The sequence below is a fragment of the Homarus americanus genome, unplaced genomic scaffold (assembly GCF_018991925.1).
Source record: "Homarus americanus isolate GMGI-L3 unplaced genomic scaffold, GMGI_Hamer_2.0 scaffold24260, whole genome shotgun sequence".
Taxonomy (NCBI): domain Eukaryota; kingdom Metazoa; phylum Arthropoda; class Malacostraca; order Decapoda; family Nephropidae; genus Homarus; species Homarus americanus.
Genome location: NW_024721079.1, coordinates 245830 through 272580, shown reverse-complemented (window position 1 = coordinate 272580; position 26751 = coordinate 245830). Strand labels below are relative to the sequence as shown.

The 26751-nt window shown below is 41.5% G+C and overlaps 1 protein-coding gene across 3 annotated transcripts in view; it reads left to right on the top strand.

Moving 5' to 3' along the window:
• LOC121861381 (lactadherin-like) overlaps nucleotides 1-22863 on the top strand; it is an 83645-nt gene extending 60782 nt beyond the window's left edge. For 2 of the 3 annotated variants that reach the window (XM_042359036.1, XM_042359034.1), the window contains exons 5-10: nucleotides 5744-5884; nucleotides 6875-7059; nucleotides 8463-8655; nucleotides 18872-19105; nucleotides 19531-19675; nucleotides 20468-22863. In XM_042359036.1, the coding sequence (XP_042214970.1) occupies nucleotides 5744-5884; nucleotides 6875-7059; nucleotides 8463-8655; nucleotides 18872-19105; nucleotides 19531-19675; nucleotides 20468-20594 (1025 nt within the window). In that variant the 3' untranslated portion in view covers nucleotides 20595-22863. The remainder of the gene's footprint in view (nucleotides 1-5743; nucleotides 5885-6874; nucleotides 7060-8462; nucleotides 8656-18871; nucleotides 19106-19530; nucleotides 19676-20467) is intronic. The other variant, XM_042359035.1, reaches the window with a different exon arrangement.
• The last annotated feature ends 3888 nt before the right edge of the window (nucleotides 22864-26751 follow it).

The window sequence follows — 26751 nt, the reverse complement described above, 5'->3', positions numbered from 1 at the left end:
GAGAAGGAGGTAGAGTATGGGAGGAAGGAAGGGAGAGGGAGGGAGAAGGGAGGTAGAGTATGGGAGGGGGGAAGGGGAGAGGGAGGGAGAAGGGAGGTAGAGTATGGGAGGAGGGAGGGAGGGAGGAGAGGGAGAAAGAAGAGGTAAAATTTAGTAGAGGTTGAGCACAATATCTCCTTATAACTGCAGCTACTATGCCTTAAACACGGGTTGTAATGTAGTGAGACATATATATTACCCTATATATAGTTTACCAGGTAACAGCTTGGAATTATCCTTTGGCCAGAGTGATAAATAAATTTTTACAATGATTCTTAGTCCCAAACCCCAGATATTATACCCATCCCCGGGTATATAACAATGGTTTGGGGCAGCAGTTAGGGGCATTAGTTGGGGCAGTACACAGTAAAATGCCCAAGTAGTAGGTATTAGGCAGCCACCAAACAGGGAGGTACTACCGTCTGGGAAGATATTGGCAGCATAATGTGTTGTCTAATGGTAGACCAAGTCCCAGGATGCTGATCTGACTTTCTGCCTCATTTACACACAATTACAGGGTCTCAATTGTTTCTCTTACTTTGACAACACAACATACAGTATATTGTTTCTCACTTTTGATCTTTTTTTTTATGGTTATTATTATTATTATTATTATTATTATTATTATTATTATTATTATTATTATTATTATTATTATTATTATTATTATTATTATTATTATTATTATTATTATTATTATTATTATTATTATTATTATTATTATTATTATTATTATTATTATTATTATTATTATTATTATTATTATTATTATTATTATTATTATTATTATTATTGTTATTATTATTATTATTATTATTACATTTTCGCCCCCCAGGCCCTGGTGTGGGTCATTGACCTGTCTATTGGGTATTGTGAAGGGCTTATCATTGTTGTAACCTAATCATAAGTCTCTATCCTTTGCTAACGTTGTCAGGATTCATCTCAGACTTTAACCGTCACTCCGAGGAATTCCAATTATAACTATCCCTGTGTAATTAGTGTTATTAAGTTGTTATGTTACGGAATCATTAAGGTCATCCGTCGCCTTTGTTCGGTTTCACCTTACCATGCCATTGAAAAAAAGACTAAATTTCGTGATATCTTAACCTCATGTTTTATCGTACAACAAGTTAGTTTATGGTAAAGGTATTTCAAGTTAATATAGTTTCAACCATAGTTATGTGTTAAGTGAGAATATTGTTACCTAGCGTGAGGGATATCGAGGGAGAGAGAGAGAGAGAGGTATTAATAGCAAGATTAAGTCTCTCTCTCTCTCTCTCTCTCATACGTAATTAGTCATCATATTAGTATTCTTGGTCTGTTTTAGTCACACTTTTTCCTCCTCTTCCTCTTCCTTCTCCTTTTCTTCTTCCGCTTCTTCTTCTTCTGCTTCTTCTTCTTACTCCTTATCCTACTCTTCCTCCTACTCCTTTGCCTTCTTCTTCTTCTTCTTCTTCTTCTTCTTCCTCTTCTTCCTGCTGAGTGAGGCATCCTGCGGTATGGATGAAGTTGACCTACACTGATCATCTTACCACCTCAACAGCCTTGATTCATCTCTCTCTCTCTGTCTCTCTCTTTCTCTCTCTCTCTCTCTCTCTCTCTCTCTCTCTCGTAGGTAACACCATTTTAGCACAGGTGAACTCAGTAATAGAGAGGGGTTAGGAGGGGGAAGGTAGGAGAGGGACTGAAGGGGGAGGGGGTAAAGGGGGAAGGGAGGAGAAAGTTATGGTCTTATATAAGTAATCACAAAATCATTAAGTTGAAAAAAATGAGTAATTCTATATCGTGGCAGTTGAGTATATCGTGTGGCTGCCTTCATGAGAGAGAGAGAGAGAGAGAGACAGTGATGGAGGGCGTGATATAGTGAACCAGTATCAGGAGTATGAGATAAAAGACTCAAGGTCCACCTCCATCTCTAGGTGGTAGGTGGGGGCCAACAGGACTCCCTCCCTAGGAAGATTCTTATCTCAATTTTTTGCTGAAATGAGACCAACCACATCTAGTTTGTATCTAACCTAACGCTAACCCACAGTAACCTAACCTAACTTCACCTCACGATAACTTAATCTAACCTAACGCTAACCCACAGTAACCTAACCTAACTTCACCTCACGATAACTTAATCTAACCTAACGCTAACCCACAGTAACCTAACCTAACTTCACCTCACGATAACTTAATCTAACCTAACGCTAACCCACAGTAACCTAACCTAACCTGCCAACCACCCCCCCTCTGACCCCCCCCCACCAGAGGGAAGGATTACACCAACCTAATATTACAGGTAAGTGATCACTACACCCGTATCTTCTGATATGTAAACACGGTATCTAATTTATCTGAGAGAAGGTGTGTGTGTGTTAGGTTATTACACTGGGCTAGGGGACAGTGAGTTACTTTACTACATCCTTAGACCTTCAGTACTCAATCAAAACGTCCCAATAATATCATATATCATTATGCCACATCAATTATTTCCTCCTAAACAGCACATCTCCCCCTCCAAAAAAAAATCGTCTGAAAATCCCCTGTCTGGTATACGTAATAACCTGATTAAAAGTAGGTCTCATTATTCTTTTATTTTTTTTTTCGTATTCAACGTGGAGTAAAGGCATGAATTACTGAACCATTGACCAGTATCAGCCCTGCCCCAGGTGTTAAACCTTATCATTATTGTTTTCAGCCCTTGCCGTCCCGAAGGGTTAAATCATCATCCTGAAAATGTTTAAACTGTAGTCGTCAAAGGCTTAAACTGTCGTCCTCAAAGGTTTAAATCATCGTCCTTAAGGGTTTAAATCATCGTCCTCAAAGGTTTAAATCATCGTCCTCAAAGGTTTAAATCATCGTCCTCAAAGGTTTAAATCATCGTCCTCAAAGGTTTAAATCATCGTCCTCAAAGGCTTAAATCATCGTCCTCAAAGGTTTAAATCATCGTCCTCAAAGGTTTAAATCATCGTCCTCAAAGGTTTAAATCATCGTCCTCAAAGGTTTAAACCTCATCCTCATAAAGTTACCCTTTGAGGAAGATATCGTTACACGTGAAGACTTAACCACAACTTAGTTAGCCAATACAACAAAAACATGTACAGCTGTGTCTACTAAATGTGATGGAATACCCCCAACTCACTCACCAGATAACTAATATATCCTGAGGTCACACACACATTTATTAATCAACGTATATCTCTCGGCTCTTTAAAACATCTCACTCACATTAAAAAAATTTGACAGAGATAATGGAGAATAATAACCCGTCACAATTTACTAACTCACTCATTGGAACCACAAACTTGTTCTTGGCAACTTACCTGTCCTTCGTCATTAATAAAGGTCTACAATACTTCATGTTTGTCTTGTCAATTTTCCCTGAACCTTATAACATGTGTATTGATATGTAGGTTAGGTTAGGTTAGGTTAGGTTAGGTTAGGTTAGGTTAGGTTAGGTTAGGTTAGGTTAGGAGGATCTGGCTGCTTTGTTAACAACCCTCCACGTAATCACAATGGAGTACCTAACCTCCCTATACTATGTCAAGGGTTTAATGTTTTACGCTTCTCAAGATAACGGAGGAAAAAAGTTACAGGCTTATGATTGATCACGAAAGGTTTGATAATGGTGAGGAAGAGAGGGGCGTCGACACGGGCTATCCATACTCCGATAGCAGTGATGGACAGAGATGGAAAGATTGTTTTATTTACTAATCCCATCAGAGGCGATACAGGCAGAAGGCCAGGTAAGGTTCATTATAAGGCCAGGTAAGGTTCTGTGTAGGACCAGGTAAGGTTATGTAGGGCTGATAGAGGTGTTAAAAGATTTACCCAAAGATACTTGGTAGAGATTGATAAAAAAAAATACAACTGAATAGGTTTTTATTTCAAATGGCTCTTAGCAAATTAGTTTAACATAATACAAGTCCCAAATTTATATTCACCAAGTGTCTGTCTCTCATACAGTCATTCAACATTTACTTTACTATTTGCTGACTCTTGTAACATTCCTTACTGAATAATTATTGATAATGCTTTCAGATACCTCGAGTCACCACTCAGTAATGCAGAGACTTTTTTTGACTTAAGGCTAAATACCAGACTGTTTTGCCCACCAGATACGATCATCTCATTAATTCAAGTATCCTGTTGTTGTTTTTAAAGTGTTAATAAACTTCGTTGGGCGACGTTTCAGATTATAGCCGTCCCATTTAGGTGGTTGAAGGCAGATGTAATAAAGTGTGGACGGGGCCTTATCTTGGCTAATGAGAGGAGATTATACACGTTCGGAATGGATGAGGAACGTGTTATGTTGGGGTTCAATTTGTTGTTTGGAAATTGAGTGAGATGAATTGTAATGGGGATAAAGTAAGATTGAAATTGGGCTATATCGGTTAAAATAGCATTTAAAATCGGCTACACTTTAGTTATTTTGCATTGACAAAATGAAATTGGGTTAAAAATGGGATTAAGATGAGTTAAATTGCGATTAGAAATAGTAATGGGTGTAAAATCTGTTTAATGGGGTCTGAGTATGCTCAAATGGGACAAGGGTATACAAATTAGGACCAATGGATAATTGTAATAGGGTAAGGATGCATTCTATTGTGTGAAAATATGTATCTTAATGGGATAAGAATAGAATTTAAGGGCGTAAATAGACATCTTAATAGGGCGAATACGGCTCTTAATAGAATTAGGATATATTCTAATAGGGTGAGGTTACAATGGCATACGATGTAATAGGATGTGAATAGTTTGTAATGGGGTGGGGATACGTAATATAATAGGGTGCTATAATAGGTTCTGGTCGGTCATATTGTAATAGGGTGAAAATAAAGCTGTGTACCAAACTCTACGGACACTGTTGTACTTGTTTCACTCGTCACTACTTTACCTCTACTCGCCACCATTCGCCCCTACTCGCCACCATTCGCCCCTACTCGCCACCATTCGCCCCTACTCGCCACCATTCGCCCCAACTCGCCACCATTCGCCTCAACTCGCCACCACTCACCCCTACTCTACCACTACTCTTCCCTACTTTACCACTACTCGCCAATTACTCGCGCTTTACTCGTCACCACTGGCCACTACACTTGTGATAAATCATAGTGCCACCCTTAATGATTTGCAGGTGGAATAGACTCATCCCTCTCTCTCTCTCTCATCTTATTTTTACGGGACTTAGCCCACCCGGGTTATCTAAAAGGTATTCCACGAGAAGTTTTTAAAAATAATAATGTATACTTTCATTGGTACTACATACATCGTGTCTTGTTTGGGCCTTGTCTTTTAAAGCGTGGACAGGAGGTGATGTTTGTCGCCCACTTGTTCTCACTCGCTGTAGCCAGGAGACATAATTTGTTTTGTTATTTATTGACATAATTATAATACCTTGTTTTCCCTGTATTTCTGTCACTGGTTTGTTTTTTGTTTTGTTTATCTTAAATTATTTCGTTCATGTCCGTCTTCCAGTATTGTAATAATGTATTAATAACACAGGTACTGATTGATAGAAAGGTGATTGGTATAAAGTTAAAAGACAATCACACTCTACTAAACTTACTATAATGCAAAACAACAAACGTGTGTGTGTGTGTGTGTGTTTACGAAACTGTATAGCCAGATTGAGTTAAGATGGACATTAATTCACTTGTATTTCTCTGTCATTATAACTTCTGACTTGGTAACAGTGAGATGTGGTGTTGTGTTACAGAGTGCAAGACGGTGATCAGTGAGGGTGCGGACGTGCAACTGTCAGCCAGCTCCTTTAAGCCCTGGCACCGCAGCAAGTCATGTCAGCCACGCGATGCCTCCCTACACTCCCACAGAGCTTGGTGTGCCCGCAGGAAAGACTGTGAGTGCCTCTTCACCTCTCACTCTCTCTGCCACTTATACTTTCTTAGTAATCCACGCTCTCCGTCCGTCTGGGAGTGAGCCCGTCCACCGCAACAGTCCGGGAAACATAAGCACGACACCTCAGACTTGGAGCTATAGAGTTTAACCAAATATTTTGGTTATGAGGACAAGGCAACAGTACCTGTATATCAGGCGAATTTAGCAAACAGCATTTCTTCCTAATACAATGTTAAACTGTATAGTGTATAGTTAGTACTCTACAATGTTAAACTGTATAGTGTATAGTTACAGCTTGAATATATCCCTGCCACTATAATATACTACATACATATATATCTTGTACCAGTCACGTATATACCCGACATCTCTCTCCTGAGTCCAGTGTATATATTAGCATACCTCTGACGCTGCCTCACTCACATCTCCCGTATGCTGGAACCTCTCTCTCTCTCTCTCTCTCTCTCTCTCTCTCTCACACACACACACACACACACACATTTTGTACCCTTTGAGGACGATGGCTAAACCTCCTTAGGGCATTAAAGCTTCAATTGTCGTCCTTTTGAGAATTATAGCTAATATAATTTACCTCAAAGGGTTATAGCCTACTATGTATGTATCCTAGTCCTACATATATACATAATAGAGCCACATGTATACCATAACATCAATTCATTATGTATAAATCTACATCGCCCTCCTCATGTATGAACCACCCACGTATATAGATTTTTTGTATAATCTCCCCTCCCCCCTCTGTACAGTCATCTACTAAAGTCCGTTCACCTCTTCCCTGAACCACGAACCCCCGAGAGATTCAGACTCATGAACCCGAAGCAGTAGACTGATACATTATTCTGTACCGTAAATGTTTCGAATTCATTCAGTCTCAATCTCTCGTTCTCGTGGTTCAAGGAGGAGAGGCGAAAGGACTTTAGTTGTTGACTATATACACAATAATCATTCCTTCTACTCCCTCTACCACCAGCTCATCAGTGGCTTCAGTGGGACCTAGGACCACCCCATCAAGTGACGGGAATCATCACCAGGGGTCGAGGGGATACTAGACGCAAACATTGGGTCAAAGCCTATACCTTGACCTATTCCAACGACTCCAAGGTCTGGTTTACCTACAAGGATGGCAATCACCTCGATACTAAGGTGAGCAAGCAGGTGAGACAGTGACAGGTGTATGGTTCAGGTGATGGGTAGTTTGCGACGTCTGAATATGTCCGGTTAGGCCCCAGTTTTGAGTGGACCTTTAGAAAAGTTTGTTTTTTCTTACCTACGAAGGGCCTGGTTAGGTGAGTCAGTCGTGAGTCAGTCAAGTTAGTCAAGCATTACTCCCACCACCGTGACCAAAGAAAGAAGAATCAGGTTATCGGTCTTTCAGCTGGTTTAAATTCCAAACCTGTGCAGCTAACATTCAGACACCAAGGAGTGCAAGAGTGTGTTGGTGTAAGGGAGAGAGTTTATGTGTGTGTCGTTGTGTGTGAGAGAGGATCGTTGTGTGAGAGAGGATCGTTCTGTGAGGGAGAGGATTGTTGGGAGAGAGGATTTGTGTGAGAGAGAGGATCGTTGTGTGAGAGAGGATCGTTGTGTGAAGAGAGGATCGTTGTGTGGAGAGGAGGATCGTTAGAGAGGATCGTTGGTGAGAGAGGATCGTTGTGTGGAGAGGACGTTGTGTGGAGAGGATCGTTGTGTGAGAGAGGATCGTTGTGTGGAGAGAGAGGATCGTTGTGTGAGGGAGAGGATCGTGTGTAGAGAGGATCGTTGTGTGAGAGAGGATCGTTAGGTGAGAGGATCGTTGGAGAGAGGGATCGTTGTGGAGAGAGGATCGTTGTGTGAGAGAGGATCGTTGTGTGAGAGAGGATCGTTGTGTGAGAGAGGATCGTTGTGTGGAGAGAGGATCGTTGTGTGAGAGAGGATCGTTGTGTGAGAGAGGATCGTTGTGTGAGAGAGGATCGTTGTGTGAGAGAGATCGTTGTGTGAGAGAGGATCGTTGTGTGAGGGAGAGGATCGTTGTGTGAGAGAGGATCGTTGTGAGAGGATCGTTGTGTGAGAGGATTGTGAGAGAGAGGATCGTTGTGGAGAGGATCGTGTGTGAGAGAGGATCGTTGTGTAGAGGATCGAGGAGAGGATCGGAGAGAGAGGATCGTTGTGTGAGAGAGGATCGTTGTGTGAGAGAGGATCGTTGTGTGAGAGAGATCGTTGTGTGAGGGAGGATCGTTGGAGAGGATCGTTCTGTGAGAGAGGATCGTTGTGTGAGAGAGATCGTTGTGTGTGTAAGTTTGAGCTGTTATAGGGCATTGTTGTCAGAGATAGGTAATGTCTTTTGAGTATATATGTCGAAGCTGAGGAGAATGTGCCCATGTTTAGTGTTAAGGCTTATTATTATTATTATTATTATTAGTAGTAGTAGTAGTAGTGGTAGTAGTAGTAGTATTATCATCATTACAACTATTTCACTCCCTAATGACCAACATCCACACAGCCAATTAACTAGCCCAACACTGTATACTTAATTAACGTGGAAACAATAAAAATTAATTAACTACACGTTACCTTGCCTACAGGTGTTCGGAGGTAACCTGGACAAACATACGGAGCGTCGACACTACCTCAACTCTCCCTTCAAGGCGCGATTTGTCCGCCTTCACCCTCAACGTTGGCGTAAGACCATCGCCCTCCGCGCCGCTCTCCTGGGGTGTCCGCATAAGGGTGACTGTGGCGAGGGTTTCTTCAGGGTGACTCTAGAAACTAGCTGCGGTAAGTGTTATGTCTGTGTTACTAGCTGCGGTAAGTGTTATGTCTGTGTTACTAGCTGCGGTAAGTGTTATGTCTGTGTTACTAGCTGCGGTAAGTGCTATGTCCGTGTTACTAGCTGCGGTAAGTGTTATGTCCGTGTTACTAGTTGCGGTAAGTGTTATGGTTATGTTACGATCTCCCGACCCCCTCGTTACGATCTCCCTACCCCACCCCCTCTGATCTCCCTACCTCCCCCGTTATGACCTCCTACCTCCCTCTGTTATGACCTCCCTACCTCCCCTGACCCTCCCCTACCTCCCCCTCGTTATGACCTCCCTACCCTCCCTCTGACCTCCCTACCTCCCCCTCGGTGCGATCTCCTGACCTCCTCACGACCACCACACCTCACATGGTCACGGAGAAGACGGTATCGTGGGGCCGCTCGTTTGCATAAGTTTGCCATTGAACTGAATGCCATTTGTTCAATCTGAGGTCCCGACGAGTGGAGATGTACCACGTCCTTCCCGTTTATTTGTGGGAGGAGGTGAAGGATTAAGAAGAAAGAAGAAGAAGAGGGGGAGGAATAAGAAGAGAAAGAACAATATAGATAGACAATAAGGAGACAGATGAAGGAAGAGTGAAGGATAGATAGCGACATAAAAGAAGGAGATAATGAAGATGTTTGAGAGATAATTATGAGAGGTTTTTCTTGAGTCTCTCTCTCTCTCTCCTAACCTAACCAATGTTTCCACTACACTTACCTACAATCACAACTCACTCTCTACTCATTAGTTTGTCTTGGAGGGAGCTTACTGTCGCCGGCCGTGTAAAGTTGCGAGATAGTGACGGCTTGTGAGACTCTGCCATCAAAGTTTTAAGCCGGTTAACTGTCGGATTACCCCCCCCACCCCACCCCACCCCTACTTTTTTTTTCCGGACTGCCTCGATTTACTGGATTAAGTGAGGAGAAGGAGGTGGATTGTGGTGGCCAACTTCTGGATAAAACACACTCTAATTATTTTGTTTTCGTGTTTTTGTTGTTGTGTGTGTGTGTGTGTGTGTACAGCATACAAATCAGGAGTTGTTTATTATTTTAACAATAGATGGGATGGTGCTGTTCTTATATCTATCGGTGCGGGCTCTTATGGGCTGAATTTTGTTGTAGTGGCGGACTGCGCGAGGTGGGTGGGGGGGCAGGAGGTGGCGATGGCGAGGGTGGTGCAGTAGTCCACTGCCAAACCTTTCCAGTGCTTGGTGGTGGAGGTCACTGAGGGATGGCATTTCCAGGGTGGAGAGAGCGTTGGTGTGTGTGTGTGTGTGTGTGTGTGTGTGTGTGTGTGTGTGTGAAGGAGGAAACGCTAATTGGTTTTTTGTTTGATCTTAATTGGCCATTGTCCCTATTTACACACCACCCACAAACATCCATCATGCCCTCAAGACAGCCTCGGCAAGACTACACGTGCATATATCTCCTGCCTTGACATTGATAGCGGACGTGATCTCTAAATATGGGTTTTATGACCACCATTGAATCCATCGTACACACACACACACACACACACACACACACACACACACACGTAATCACCCCATTTCTGTGAGTCTGTGTGGTGTTAGATAACAGATTTCCTCAGGTAACGATAAGCGTGAGGCCCCGTCGCTTGTGCTGGCCGCCGGCGCAGCTTCGTCTGGGAGAGTAAGCGACCCATGGTACCGTTGAGACACACACACACACACGCCACGATTTTAACATCCTAACACAACCATTTATACAGCAGACGGTTTAGGTACGCCATACATTCTTACATAATATTTCGTTCGGTTTATTCTAGTTCGTTTTTTTCCCAACAAGATATTTTGGTCACCAACAGAGGATCGTAAAAAGAAGGTCATTGTTGAGGTCACTGGAAACATGGCTATTAATGTGGTAATTCCCTACCAGAATATTTATCTCAGGTTTTATGGCGTACAGATAGCAGGCATACTAACATACAAACACACAGCCTAACATACAGACAAACACAGCCACACATACAGACAAACACAGCCTAACATACAGACAAACACAGCCTAACATACAGACAAACACAGCCTAACATACAGACAAACACAGCCTAACATACAAACACACAGCCTAACATACAGACAAACACAGCCACACATACAGACAAACACAGCCTAACATACAGACAAACACAGCCTAACATACAGACAAACACAGCCTAACATACAGACAAACACAGCCTAACATACAGACAAACACAGCCACATACAGACAAACACAGCCTTTATATACAGAGCCAAACACACACACATACAGACAAACACAGCCTTACATACAGACAAACACAGCCCCAAACATACAGACAAACACAGCCTAACATACAGACAAACACAGCCACACATACAGACAAACACAGCCTTTACATACAGACAAACAACAGCCCACGACACAGACAAACACAGCCTAACATACACACAAACACAGCCTAACATACAGACAAACACAGCCTAACATACAGACAAACACAGCCACATACAGACAAACACAGCCACACATACAGACAAACACAGCCTTACATACAGACAAACACAAACAATATACAGACAAACACAGCCTAACATACATACGCCGTATTGTGCCTAACATACAGACAAACACAGCCTAACATATACACACAAAACACAGCCCAATGATACAGACAAACACAGCCTGTCAATGACAGACAAACACAGCCTAACATACAGACAACACAGCCTAAACATACAGACAAACACAGCCCCAACATACAGACAAACACAGCCACACATACAGACAAACACAGCCACACATACAGACAAACACAGCCTAACATACAGACAAACACAGCCACACATACATAGACAAACACAGCCTAACATACAGACAAACACAGCCTAATATACAGACAAACACAGCCTAACATATGACAAACATGCCCAATATACAGACAAACACAGCCACACATACAGACAAACACAGCTCTAACATACAGACAAACACATAGCCTAACATACAGACAAACACAGCCTAACATACAGACAAACACAACCTAACATATACAGACAAACACAGCCTAACATACAGACAAACATAGCCCACATACAGACAAACACAGCCACACATACAGACAAACACAGCCTAACATACAGACAAACACAGCTTCAATATACAGACAAACACAGCCTAACATACAGACAAATACAGCCTAACATAGACAAACACAAACAACATACAGACAAACACAACCAACATATACAGACAAACACAGCCACACATACAGACAAACACAGCCTAACATACAGACAAACACAGCCTAACATACAGACAAACACAGCCACACATACAGACAAACACAGCCTAGCTGATACAGACAAACACAGCCTAACATACAGACACAAACACAGCCTAACATACAGACAACAAACACAGCCTAACATACAGACAAACACAGCCTAATATACAGACAAACACAGCCTAACATACAGACAAACACAGCCCAACATAAGCAGACAAACACAGCCTAACATACAGACAAACACAGCCTAACATACAGACAAACACAGCCTAACATACAGACAAACACAGCCTAACATACAGACAAACACAGCCTAACATACAGACAAACACAGCCCACATACAGACAAACACAGCCTAACATACAGACAAACACAGCCTAACATACAGACAAACACACAGCCACATACAGACAAACACAGCCTAACATACAGACAAACACAGCCTAATATACAGACAAACACAGCCTAACATATAGACAAACACAGCCTAACATACAGACAAACACAGCCCATATCACACAGACAAACACAGCCTAACATACAGACAAACACAGCCACACATACAGACAAACACAGCCACACATACAGATGCAAACACAGCCACACATACAGACAAACACAGCCTAACATACAGACAAACAGCCTAACATAAGCAGACAAACACAGCCTAACATACAGACAAACACAGCCTAACATACAGACAAACACACAGCCACATACAGACAAACACAACCCAACATACAGGACAAACACAGCCTAAACATACAGACAAACAGCCTAACATACAGACAAACACAGCCACACATACAGACAAACACAGCCACACATAGACAAACACAGCCTAACATACAGACAAACACAGCCTAACACAGCAGACAAACACAGCCACACATACAGACAAACACAGCCTAACATACAGACAAACACAGCCACACATACAGACAAACACAGCCTAACATACAGACAAACATACAGACAAACACAGCCACACATACAGACAAACACAGCCTAACATACAGACAAACACAGCCTAATATACAGACAAACACAGCCATATACAGACAAACACACAGCCACATACAGACAAACACAGCTCCAACATACAGACAAAAACAGCCTAACATACAGACAAACACAGCCTAATGAGCATAGACAAACACACAGCCTAACATACAGACAAAACACAGCCTAACATACAGACAAACACAGCCTAACATACAGACAAACACAGCCTAACATACAGACAAACACAGCCTAACATACAGACAAACACAACCTAACATACAGACAAACACAGCCACACATACAGACAAACACAGCCACACATACAGACAAACACAGCCCAACATACAGATAAACACACACAGCCACACATACAGACAAACACAGCCTAACATACAGACAAACACAGCCTAACATACAGACAACAAACACAGCCTAACATACAGACAAACACAGCCCAACATACAGACAAACACAGCCCAACATACAGACAAACACAGCCCAACATACAGACAAACACAGCCTCCACATACAGACAAACACAGCCACATACAGACAAACACAGCCTAACATACAGACAAACACAGCCTAACATACAGACAAACACAGCCTAACATACAGACAAACACAGCCCAACAACATATACAGACAAACACAGCCACACATACAGACAAACACAGCCTAACATACAGACAAACACAGCCACATACAGACAAACACACCCAATATACAGACAAACACACCCAAACATACAGACAAACACAGCCACACATACAGACAAACACAGCCTAACATACAGACAAACACACAGCCTAACATACAGACAAACACAGCCACATACAGACAAACACAGCCACACATACAGACAAACACAGCCTAACATACAGACAAACACAGCCCCAACATACAGACAAACACAGCCACACATACAGACAAACACAGCCTAACATACAGACAAACACAGCCTAACATACAGACAAACACAGCCACACATACAGACAAACACAGCCTAACATACAGACAAAACACAGCCTAACATACAGACAAACACAGCCACATACAGACAAACACAGCCACACATACAGACAAACACAGCCTAACATACAGACAAACACACACACATACAGACAAACACAGCCTAACATACAGGACAAACACAGCCCAACATACAGACAAACACAGCCACACATACAGACAACACAGCCCAACATACAGACAAACACAGCCCAACATACAGACAAACACAGCCTAACATACAGACAAACACAGCCTAACATACAGACAAACACAGCCACACATACAGACAAAACAGTCCAACATACAGACAGCACAGCCACACATACAGACAAACACAGCCTAACAACAGCCAACAACACAGACAAACACAGCCCATACATACAGACAAACACAACATAACATAAGACAAGTCACAGCCTAACATACAGACAAACACAGACAAACACAGCCTAACATACAGACAAACACAGCCACACATACAGACAAAACACAGCCTAACATACAGATCATACAGACAAACACAGCCTAACATACAGACAAACACAGCCTAACATACAGACAAACACAGCCTACAGACAAACACAGCCTAACATACAGACAAACACAGCCTAACATACAGACAAACACAGCCTACTACAGACAGACAAACACAGCCTAACATACAGACAAACACAGCCTAACATACAGACAAACACAACACAGCCACACATTACAGACAAACACAGCCTAACATACAGACAAACACAGCCTAACATACAGACAAACACAGCCTAACATACAGACAAACACAGCCTAACATACAGACAAACACAGCCACACATACAGACAAACACAGCCACACATACAGACAAACACAGCCACACATACAGACAAACACAGCCACACATACAGACAAACACACAACCACTGAAGATATTATTGTCATTATATATAAATTCTATTCTCTCTTGCAAGAATAAATCTTAAACAGATCTAAAGAGACTAAGGTAGATTACGACGATAAACAAACAAACAACAATTTGGCTAACAACCTAACATGAAGGGGATTAATTACTACGGTTTACCTGTACAAATACAGAGGGTTTGCTAACAATGGTATGCCTGTACAAACAAACAAACAGAGAGAGAGAAAGAGAGCCCACGTCTTCAACTTTGCCGAAAATTCTTTAAACAAGTATAAAAGTTACTTAAGAGAGCAGTTAAGGTTGTTTAAGTAGTAGTAAAATAAAAAGTCTTTCAAGAAAACGATTCCGGATTACTTAAACGAGGTCAGAGTTCAGATGATTGACTGCAAGACGCTTAGTATATTTTGGTCAAGGTAAAAAGAAAGTCCATCTTACTGGTGTTTAAGCCTTTGACGGCGATGGTTTAACTCTAAACGACGATGGTTTAACTTTGAGAACGATGATTTAAACCTTTGGCGACGATGGTTTAACTGAGGTCGATGGTTTAACCCAGGTCGATGGATTAACCCATTAACGACGATGTACGGAAGTTTAACTGAAAGGTCCAAATTGGCGGTCTGTGGTAATCAATAAACAAGCCTCCAGTGCGACAGACAGACTAACAGACAGGCAGACAGATCACTTCTCTACAACCCTTCCCGTCGACTGAACAACCGTCACGTGATTTGCAGATCTGGCGAAACTATCAATTAATCTCTCATTAGCGGCACGAAAGAGTAATTAACGACTGTGGAGGGAAGATGGCTGCCTCCTGGGGTGACGTCACTACTAGGCCCCCAGTCCTACTAGGCCCCACTCCTACTAGTCCCCACTCCTACTAGGCCCCAGTCCTAGTAAGCCCCAGTTCCTACTAGTCCCCACTCCTACTAGGCCCCAGTCCTAGTAAGCCCCAGTTCCTACTAGTCCCCACTCCTACTTGGCCCCAGTCCTAGTAAGCCCCAGTTCCTACTAGTCCCCACTCCTACTAGGCCCCAGTCCTAGTAAGCCCCAGTTCCTACTAGTCCCCACTCCTACTAGGCCCCAGTCCTAGTAAGCCCCAGCTTAGGCCCCAGTCCTAGGCCCCACTCCTACCAGGGCCCCAGTCCCAGTAAGCCCCAGTTACCAGGTCCCACTCCCTACTAGGCCCCAGTCCCAGTAAGCCCCAGTTCCTACTAGGTCCCCACCCTACCAGGCCCCAGTCCAGTGGCCCCATCCTACTAGGCCCCACCCTACTAGTCCCCACTCCTACTAGGCCCCAGTCCTGGACCCACTCCTACTAGGCCCCACTTACTAGGCCCCACCCTACTAGGCCCCATTCTAATATAGGCCTCAGTTCTACTAACACTCTGATCTACTAGGTTCCAGTCCCAATAGACCCCAGTCCCAATAGACCAGTCTAATAGACCCCAGTCCCACAGACCCCAGTCCTAGAAGTAGTCCTAATAGACCCCAGTCCAGACCCCAGTCCTAATAGACCCTAATAGACCCCAGTCCTAATAGACCCAGTCCTAATAGACCCAAGTCCTAATAGACCCCAGTCCTAATAGACCCCAGTCCTAATAGACCCAGTCCTAATAGACCCAAGTCCTAATAGACCCCAGTCCTAATAGACCCCAGTCCTAATAGACCCAGTCCTAATAGACCCCAGTCCTAATAGAACTAATTCCTGCTGGGGGCTTGGGAACCAGTCCTCATGGCCCCCAGACTCTACTGGTTAGGTTATAGTTAAGTACCCAACACAGCCCCTGGCCTTACCCGCTGCCGTGTCAAATGAGAGCCGCTGTTTACATCAGGTTACACCAGGTTTTGTGACGTTGCTCATGATGTGTGACCAAATGGCGTTGTAACGGCCCCTGTCTCATCAACAGAGCATATTATATAAATGGGTTCTTTCATCTGATTTTATATTCAAATTTCACCCCCTGTAACCTTCCACTGGCTATGAGGTGACATGTTCAAGGCACATGATAAGGTGTGCCCCACGGGAAGCTGGGTCATACAGTACTATGCTGAGTAAAGGCATAAGAAGCCGGCTCTCTGGCCACCTGAAGCGAGCAGTAGTTTGATATCCTTGACTAGAGGAAGACGTTATTTGGGAGCCGCAGTGGATGGCTCCGTCTTCCCTCGAGGGGGAACGACGTACCCATACCGTTCTCCCTCGATGGGTCACTACTCATCAGTCACTCACATCAACTAATATCGAACGGACGTGATCCACGTTTATATTCATAAATGCCGTCCTCTTTCTCATTCACTCATAAATAGTGGAACTTACGGTTGATCTACACTCAGGAATTATAGACATAATCCTTTTGTAGTAAAACAAGGCACTTCAATTGGGTTTCATTACTAAAACCCCAATCTCTAATATATGTGAACAACCCGGTTAACTGGGGGATTAACCGACGGGTTCAGCGTTACTCGGCCATGTCTACTGAACACTTCTTCACCATTCTGTCACCCCCCCATCACACACCCCCATCACACACACACACCCCATCACACACCCCCATCACACACCCATCACACACCCCATCACCCACCCCCATCACACACCCATCACACCCCATCACACACCCCATCACACACACACACCCCCATCACACACCCCTGTTAACTCTATGCAAAACCAAATTAACATTCACTATACAAAATATTAATAAATTCTCTCAGTTGGTATTCTTCTGCTTAAATATCTACTTGTATAACCTAAAGTAATTCCCAGATATACATGGCTTGTTACGCTAGTGAATTATCGTACCATTGATCATCTTAAATTACTCTACTGTACTCAATCTCAATTGCTACCATTATCTCCTTTACTGATAAACACTGATTCATATTCATCTGGTCTGTTTTTGTTTTGGTTTTTTGGACTTGTACACTCTCTCACCACATGCTGACTGGTATGAGCTCAGGCGAGAATTGTGTTTTGACAATCCAGTTTAATATTGTCATTTTCTTTCGACTTTCCGATTTATTATCATAGAAGAAATTTTATATTCTACGTTTTATTTTGATTTATTCTGTTATGATTTCTTTATTTTACAGCACTGATGATAGGGATAATATTCTTGGAAATATCTGATTGGAAATAAATAATAAATATGTGTTAGTTCTAAATTGTGATGTTAGGTTAGGTTAGATTAGATTAGATTAGGTCTGACATTTCCGTAAGAACAAACCCATTAATGAACAAATATACAACTGTACAAAAACTAGTTTTGCACTATGATCAAGACTCCCAGTGCACGTCACAATGAAGAGAACCTGAATCCCTGCCACCTAACAATATATATTTTATTTTCTTTACCACGCCTCAATCTCTTATCAGTGAGACCACCTGCTGACCTGTCCGTTTACGATAACATAATCCTTTCAGTGTTTGAAGTTAATGTACTCTGACTAATCCTACACACACGCACAGGGCCTCAGTCAATACAGTTACTAGACACTAAAGGAATATAGTTGTTTACCTGTCTAAACTGTCTAAATATTGCCAGTAAATCTTTTAAACATAATTGCATTAGCTTTTAGGCTAAATTATAGTAATGTTTTATACACGTTGAGTTAATTCCTTATACATAATTATTTAATCCTTTATTCAATTACTTAATCATCCAAGCACGAAGACTTCATCCTCCAAACTCAATCATAAAACTGTTGAGTGCATTAATTATCTCCTCTAGTGTTAACATGTGTAGTACAGTGGAATACAACATAACACAGCATCCTCAAACTATTCCCACAGGCTACCTTGACACAGTGGAAGAGGTCGTACCATTGGTTTTAAATTAGTCCCCCCAGCTAGCTCCTTACCACAGCCATTCTAACCTCTACACAGCCCTCAAACGCAGCGGAAGCGGTCCCTCATGCCAGCTAGCTCATTACCACAGCTCCACCTCCCACCACAACACCATTAACCTTCATTCCTTTCTCCTTCCTCTACTATACAGTGGAAAACATCGCGTTCAAGGGCAAGACTTGGGTGAATGATAAGAGACATGCGTGGTCTGGCTGGGACTACGGTCCGGCAACCTTGGCGGTGGACGGTGGGCTGAATACGTCACTACGTTCATGTGCCGTCATCGACAACTACCACGTCGACGAGCCCGTGTGGATGGTCGACTTGGGCAAGAGACGGATGGTGAGGGGTCTTGTTATCCTCACTTGGCAGGGACGAGGACAAGGTGAGAATCAGGGTTAAGAACGAGGTGAAGGGGTCGAGGGCAAGGTGAGAATCTGGGCCCTATAGTGTAATAGCTTCTAGTGTTACAGATCAATAGTATGTCCAATAGACAACATAGTATTCAGTTAGTATAATTTGTCTAATACATCCCCAGGCTATTTAATATAACCCCTGGCATATCATCCTTCAGGTAGAGTATATTGGTAGAGTATATTTCCTTACAATAGCAGCTAGTATAACCAACAAGTATAAAAACCTAGTATAATCAAGTAAATGAAAAACTAGCAGCCACAACGAACTATTAAAAATCTAGTTATAAAATCCTAAAAGTCCTAGTTATATGTCTCTGCTCTAGCGTATATCCTCACTTCAGATAGTACAGTATATCCACGTAGTATAACATAAATATGGTATACCCCCTCACAGATCAACAGACACTCTACCGTAACTATGTGTTTGGGTTGGATCGCCTCACTGTATACGTGGAAAACCAGCGACGCTTAGATGCCCCGACCTCACAGGACCACAAGAAGTGCGCCTCAGTGACCAGACTCAATAATGCGCTATTCAAGTATGTGACACTCGTTTCATCGACTATGTGGCACTAATTGATTGTTTATGGTACTTATAGACTGTCTGTGGCACTTATAGACCGTTTATGGCACTAATAGACTATGTGACACTAATAGACTGTATGTGGCAATCGTTCAACAGACTCAAGCAAGCACCTACACTATTAATTAACGCACCTTTGAGCTATAAACCACCTATCCAACACTTACCAACGCACTCTACTTACCAGGTTGTTGTTGTTGTTGTTGGTGTTGTTAATACCTAATGGTTGTTGTTGTTGTTGTTGTTGTTGTTGTTGTTGTTAATGCCTAATGGTTGTTGTTGTTGTTGTTGTTGTTGTTGTTGTTGTTAATGCCTAATGGTTGTTGTTGTTGTTGTTGTTAATGCCTAATGGTTGTTGTTGTTGTTGTTGTTGTTGTTGCTGTGAATGCCTAATGGTGTTGTAGTGTTTCATTACGACATAACCGAGGCATTCATTGAAAGTCTCTGAAATATGTCATTAATGTTTGAAAGTATATTACTAATAATATCCTGCTCTCTCTCTCTCTCTGTTTGTTTATATTTTTGCCTCAAAGAAATATATGGACTAAGAATTTTATCTTTATCTTTTAAGTAAATAGTAAAATATATTTCCTCTCCTCTGAAGCCATAATAATTATCAATTGAGTTTGTCTGCCATATACAAAAGTTCAATAAATTTTGTTTTTATAATAATAATAATAATAATAGTTTCAGTGCTATTGCTATTATTTACAAAAGCTTAACTCCATGTTGTTTCTTCGTCCACCAGACAGCGCGTTCATGTGGAGTGTCCTCAGCCAATCAAAGGACGCTACGTGTACATCAAGGCCGGGGGCGTGGCTAACCGCTGGCACAGGATATTCTCACTAGTGTTATGTGAGGTCATGATCTACTAGCTGCTGCCTGAGTCTCCCCACCACCCCCGCCCCCACGCCCCCACACATACACTCTCAGGCCCACCAACAGAATTCGAGAATGAATCCCCTGTATGTGATAATAAAAATGCCCCAAGTTGCTTTTGAAGTTTGATGAAGTCTGGACAAGAATCGACTGCAGAATCGTCAGGAATAAGGAACTTGGAAGATAGTTATCCATAATGTGTGTGACCGAGGAAAGATTTGACCGAGACCTCTTGACTTTTACCCTTTGGTTTGGGTGTAATCTAGCTAGTAAGGCGATGGACTAAGATAAAGGAACAGGTTAAGATATTGTCAGTGCATATGAAAGCTCCAGAGCGGCTGCCCACGATCCCAAGACTGGAAAATAAACCAACACTGCAGATTGGTTGTGTCTGCCGCCATCAGCAGTACTGGGTATTCCCGCCAAGGACGATGTGTTTATCTAAGCAACAAATTGACCTTCAAATGCGATCCGCAAAGCTATTACGACCCGGAAGTAATAAAATAGTCCAAAATATCGTGAAAGGGGGTTAAGTTTTCATCTGAAGGCAGAGTCTCGTCAGTGTGGAGGAGACTGCTGCTCACTGAAGGCGTCTCTTGAAAACTTGTGGACTACAACACAACGGTATACGAGTCCTTTCCGTCGCACAGACATTTTATGAATGTAATTTGACGTACCTACAGTATAGTTTATATGACGAATTACGATTTTTTAATTATCTTCATCTAAACCTGTGATAACAGTAAACGTTGATTCCATCTCTATACAGTCACTCAAAAAAATGATCTATACAAAACAATTTTGAAAAAATATGACCCAACAGACGAAGGATTTTGACATCCCTACCGAGACAACAGGAGTCACAGTGTTCATTCTGAAATTCATCGATCACCCCCAGCACAGATAGTTTTTTGAGTTACTGTACATGATGTGAGTTCTCCTAAGACATTATTGAGAATAATGACATGATAATTCCTTATTCCTTAAGATGTGACAGAATTAAGAGAATAATCTAGGTTCATATGCTAGAAAGGAAGCGTAGCTCTCTATATACATTATTATTATGTTAAAATATAGAATCTATTGAAATATTACTTGAAAAATGTTAAGAATGTTTGAGGTCGATGGAGGGAGTGTTTTGAATAAGAGGTTTAGTGTTTTGAAGTTTCTGTCAGATAGTGATTGATTTTTTTTTAAACATTATTTTGATATCTTCAGGTATTAGCGCCACATAAGTGTTGGTTCTGAATACTTTCCTTCCTACTCTGGTCTTGTGATATATATAAATGTATCTGTTACCCGTATTAAAAAAAAAAAGACTTTATAGAAGAGAAATATTCGTGCTTCCTCGCTTCTCGTGCCAATACACGAACTCTCGTTGTCCAGGGATCGTTTACCTGGTGTAAGACTCAATATGTATCTCACTATGCACAACTCACGAGTCTTGTGTGAAGGGACTTGGGTGTTGACAGTGTCAGACTAACACTTTATGACTGGAAAATGATGATCCCAGTCGCAGTTGTGTGAGGACGGTGTATGCTGCCTGTGTTGTGAAACGAGTATAGAATATAGACAATGTTAAGGAGTGTGTCGGTGCTGTGTTTATGGAGGTGCGAGCCGAGGAACTTTAATTTTAATGAAGCGATACTTCCTTGTGCGAAGCTGTGTGGTATTATACCCTTTAACTGGTGGTGCCCTGGACATGTGAGTGCTTCATCAGCTGGCTCAAGGAACACGCTAGTGATGCTCACTATTGCTGTTGTTGATGAACGAAATAAAATCAACAAAATCCAACGAAACTGACTAACGATTAGGCAAGTGAAAGTGATTCCCCTTGAGTAACGCCGCCGACCCCATCACTAGGACACCGTGTGTACTGTTCAGTCCGCACAATTTAGTTATCAGGGGATCAGTAGGACGGTCGTGTGTTGTGTTAGATGTGTAAGCAGGAAGAAACCGATGTTGCTTACCATTACTCAGGTCGGTAATGTTATTCATGTTGTGTTCACTCTTCATCCCGACCCACAGTGTAAACATGAGTTAGGAAAGCCCCCGAAGCTCCTCCTCCTCCTCTTATACCCCAACCTCCTGCTTCTTCTTCTTTTGATTTATTTAGTCTTTAAACATGAGGCTCCATGTGTTCATATTTCCTTCAATTATTCTCACACCAATTATTACTCTTAGATTATTATCGCTCAAAACTTGTATTACGAATATGTACAGTATATGAACGCCTTTTTAAATAAGTGAATTATTCTATTTTGTTTTGGTAATGTATATATATATATATATATATATATATATATATATATATATATATATATATATATATATATATATATATATATATATATATATATATATATATATATATATATATATATATATATATATTTAAGTTAGTGGGGTAAGATGTACAAGGTGCAATCATATTATATATATAAAAAATAGTTCTTCTTGGTTAAATTTAAGGCGTGTTGAATTACGGTTCAGGTTTTTGTACACTTCAGTCAAATACTGAAGTCCATTGGCTTCTCTCCCTTTGAACCCCGAACCCCCCCGAGACATTTTCAGACTCATGAATCCGAAGCATTTATGTATTAATCTACTGCTTTGGGTTCACGAATCTGAATCTGTCTGGGTTCGTGGTTCAGGAGGAGAGGCGAATGGACTTTTGTAGTTGTCTGTACAATATGAGCCGTGATCCAGCATCTCTGGATACAAATCGAACCATTAACTTTGATTTAGAAAACCCTAAATAATTTTCTCCACGACAAATACCTTTGAATCTCATTTTTGTAGTAGAGTGAAAGTATATTAGGTTATATAAAAACTATATGAGGAAGCTATGACGATATAAACAAATCCTTATAGAAATAGTTAAAAACTCATGAATGAGTTCAATTATTTTTTCTTTACTACCAAAATAAATATATCCCTTTAATTCTGTAAAAGAGGGAAGTTTATGTTGGTTTTGTTAAGATGTAGTATAGAAAAAGGTTTTACATGAAGCATCCCTATAAGTGTTGTGAAACTAATCTATTCACATACAGAGTTTTTTTTCATCTTTGAGAGACTAAAAGCTTTTTTTTTTCTTTTCTTTTTTCTTTTTCGCTGGGGAAGATTAAAGGCAAGAGTCAGTTGGTGTGGTAAAAGCAGAGTTTTTTTGTGTGTTCAGTGAGGTTGAGTGTGTGTATGTGATTGTTTCTAGTGAAGTCAAATCAGGCGAATTTGGTCACGTGCCGAATTTACCTGGACATGTACGGCACACCTGGTTATGTACACCAGGTCATGTACCACTGGTTATGTACACCTGATCGTGTACACCAGGTCATGTACCCGTGGTTATGTACACCTGGTCTTATACACCTGGTTTTGTATACCTGATCATGTACTGTACATCTGGTCTTGTGTATGTGTGCTTAGAAATATATTATATATATGTATGTGTGTGTGTGTGTGTGTGTCTGTGTATGCATGCGTGTACATTTAGGACCATGATAGTATTAAGTCACAAATGAAGCAATACTTTCAGGGGTCAGGTGTGAGGCTAAACGATAAATCAAGCGGTGTGGTGTACTGGCAGGTAACACGTACGCTTTCTCCTGCTGCATTAAATACGTATTGTGTAATGTAGTTTTCCCCTGTGTGTGTGTGTGTGTATGTGTGTGTGTGTGTGTGTGTGTGTGTGTGTGTGTGTGTGTGTGCGTGTGTGTGTGTGTGTGTGTGTGTGTGTGTGTGTGTGTGTGTGTGTGTGTGTGTGTGTGTGTGTGTGTGTGTGTGTGTGTGTGTGTGTGTGTGTGTGTGTGTGTGTGTGTGTGTGTGTGCATTTATTGACAATATTAAGGAGCATCTATTTAAGTATCATTACATCATGACAATTAATTTTAGTGAACTTATTACTGCGAGGAACTAAGGTACTACATGCTGAGAGAGAGTGTGATGCTGAGAGTGTGTGATGCTGAGAGTGTGTGATGCTGAGAGAGAGTGTGATGCTGAGAGTGTGTGATGCTGTGAGTGTGATACTGACAGAGTTTGATCTTGAGAGTTTATAATATAGTGACTTAAGGATGCAAATAAACCTTATGATAAAATAATAAAGAATTTATTGATATTTTTAGCATTAAGGTGACAATTTCTCATGACTCATTAGCGTCTCGTTTGGTGTGTTGATAAGGTGTACAGGTGTATCTAACAGCCCAGTCCTTATCTTTCATCATTCTTGCAGAGATAAACCATTGTAAATAAAAATTACATACATACATACATACAGACAGACAGACATACATACATTACATACATACATACATACATACAGACAGACAGACATACATACATTACATACATACATACATACATACAGACAACCCCTGATGTAATAATCACTATGTAACGGGCAACACATGACTGTTAGGTAGAAGAGAAAATATAATGTTTATTAAAAGATACAATATTATATACAGGCGATCACCATGTTGTACCAGTGACGTCATCTACTGGGCAGTGTTACCAGATGTGAGTGTCAGTCAGACCTTCCCGAGTCGTGCCTGTAGCTTCAATACGGTCTCTCTCTCTCTCTCTCTCTCTCTCTCTCTCTCTCTCTCTCTCTCTCTCTCTCTCATGGAAAGGTATTCGAAGGAAGGTTTGACAGGAAGGTTCTGGTGGATAAGGTTCTGGTAGGGATGGTTTTTGGTGAGAAAGTTCTAATGGAAAAGTTCTGGAGTGAAAGTTCTGTTAAATACGTTCACTAGCTATAGGTGCACACAGGAACCTCTTATGTGTACACCTTCATACTCACATATGTACACCAACAAGGTACATTTTGGTCCTGCATTAAGTACACATAAATCAAAAGGTTTCGTGAACTGTCTTCCTTAAAACAACAAGTGTGTTAGAGTGTGTTACAAATTATGTTATATCAGGGTGGTGTTGTGACGTTACTTGAATATCTATGTTAAAAAGTTTATTAGTAAATGTTCTCACTTAAGCTGCCTGTGTTTATTTACCCTGTATAAGGTATTAAGCCCTCCTTGTATGACGCCACGGTGTTCTTCAGGAGAGCTCTAGTGTACTCGATAAGGCTCCTTCGTCATTACTGTTGTTGTTGTTCATTCTGTAATTAACTTAGGATGAGTTGGGTATCAGTGATCAGTGTAAACACATTCTCCGTGTCAGTAGCGGGACCTTGGAGGAAAAATTTTAAAGTATAGAGAAACAAAGATTATCCTAGGTGATACTGCTGCACTTCAATCATTTCAGTAACCTGTGAAGTAAGGCTGCCTCTCACTATGCCCTAAGTGCTTTTAAAAACTTTTCCCCGCCACAACCAGCAATATACCTTGGTAATGAGCTACTCTAAGGTTGGTCGAATCCCAAACTTTGCACTTAAACCTAAAAGGTGAATGTAAAGTTAAGATCGCCACAGCCTCAAACAGCTCATGTAACTCACCACTAGCTTGCCTCGTTAAAGAAAAGACGGCGTAAAGCGAGGCATTAATGCGAGCTATAAAATTAATATGAACCCATAACGATAAACCTCGACATGTCCTCGAGGGAAATTTTGAGTGTTAACTTGTCATATACTTATGAGTGAGGAAGTTTACAGCTCCTACGTCTGGCTGCGTCTCCTCCCTGCTGCTAAAAACTACTGTTGACACGATTATGAGGGCCAGGAACAGTCGTTTGCAAGTTCACCAACAGTTTTTTAACCAATCAGAATGTTGGTGCCGTAAACACGCCCAGAGTTTCTTACATTGTGATGAACATAAACACACCGTAACAAAAAAGTAATTAATCTAAGTTGGTGATTTCCTTAGTGAATCTTCCCCCAACTGAAAGCTGCCCTCTGTCACCCGAGGAGCTGTGTTTCAAAGGAGTCATCATTCGCATCTTTTTGCGATAGGAACCGAACCTCTTCCATCCACGTCAGTAGCGATGTTGAGTTTATTATTTTGGTTTGATCAAGTGGTAACTCGAGTTTTGGTGACGAGGTGAAGTCTACCTACAACATCTCTCTCGCTCTCTCTCTCTCTCTCTCTCTCTGCACAGGTGAGTAGGCCTAAGTAGAAGGTTGGAGGCGCTTGCTAAGGTGAATAGGTGGGTGAGTGGATTAAAAGAGGTGGCTAGTGAGGTAAATATATACATAGACAGAAT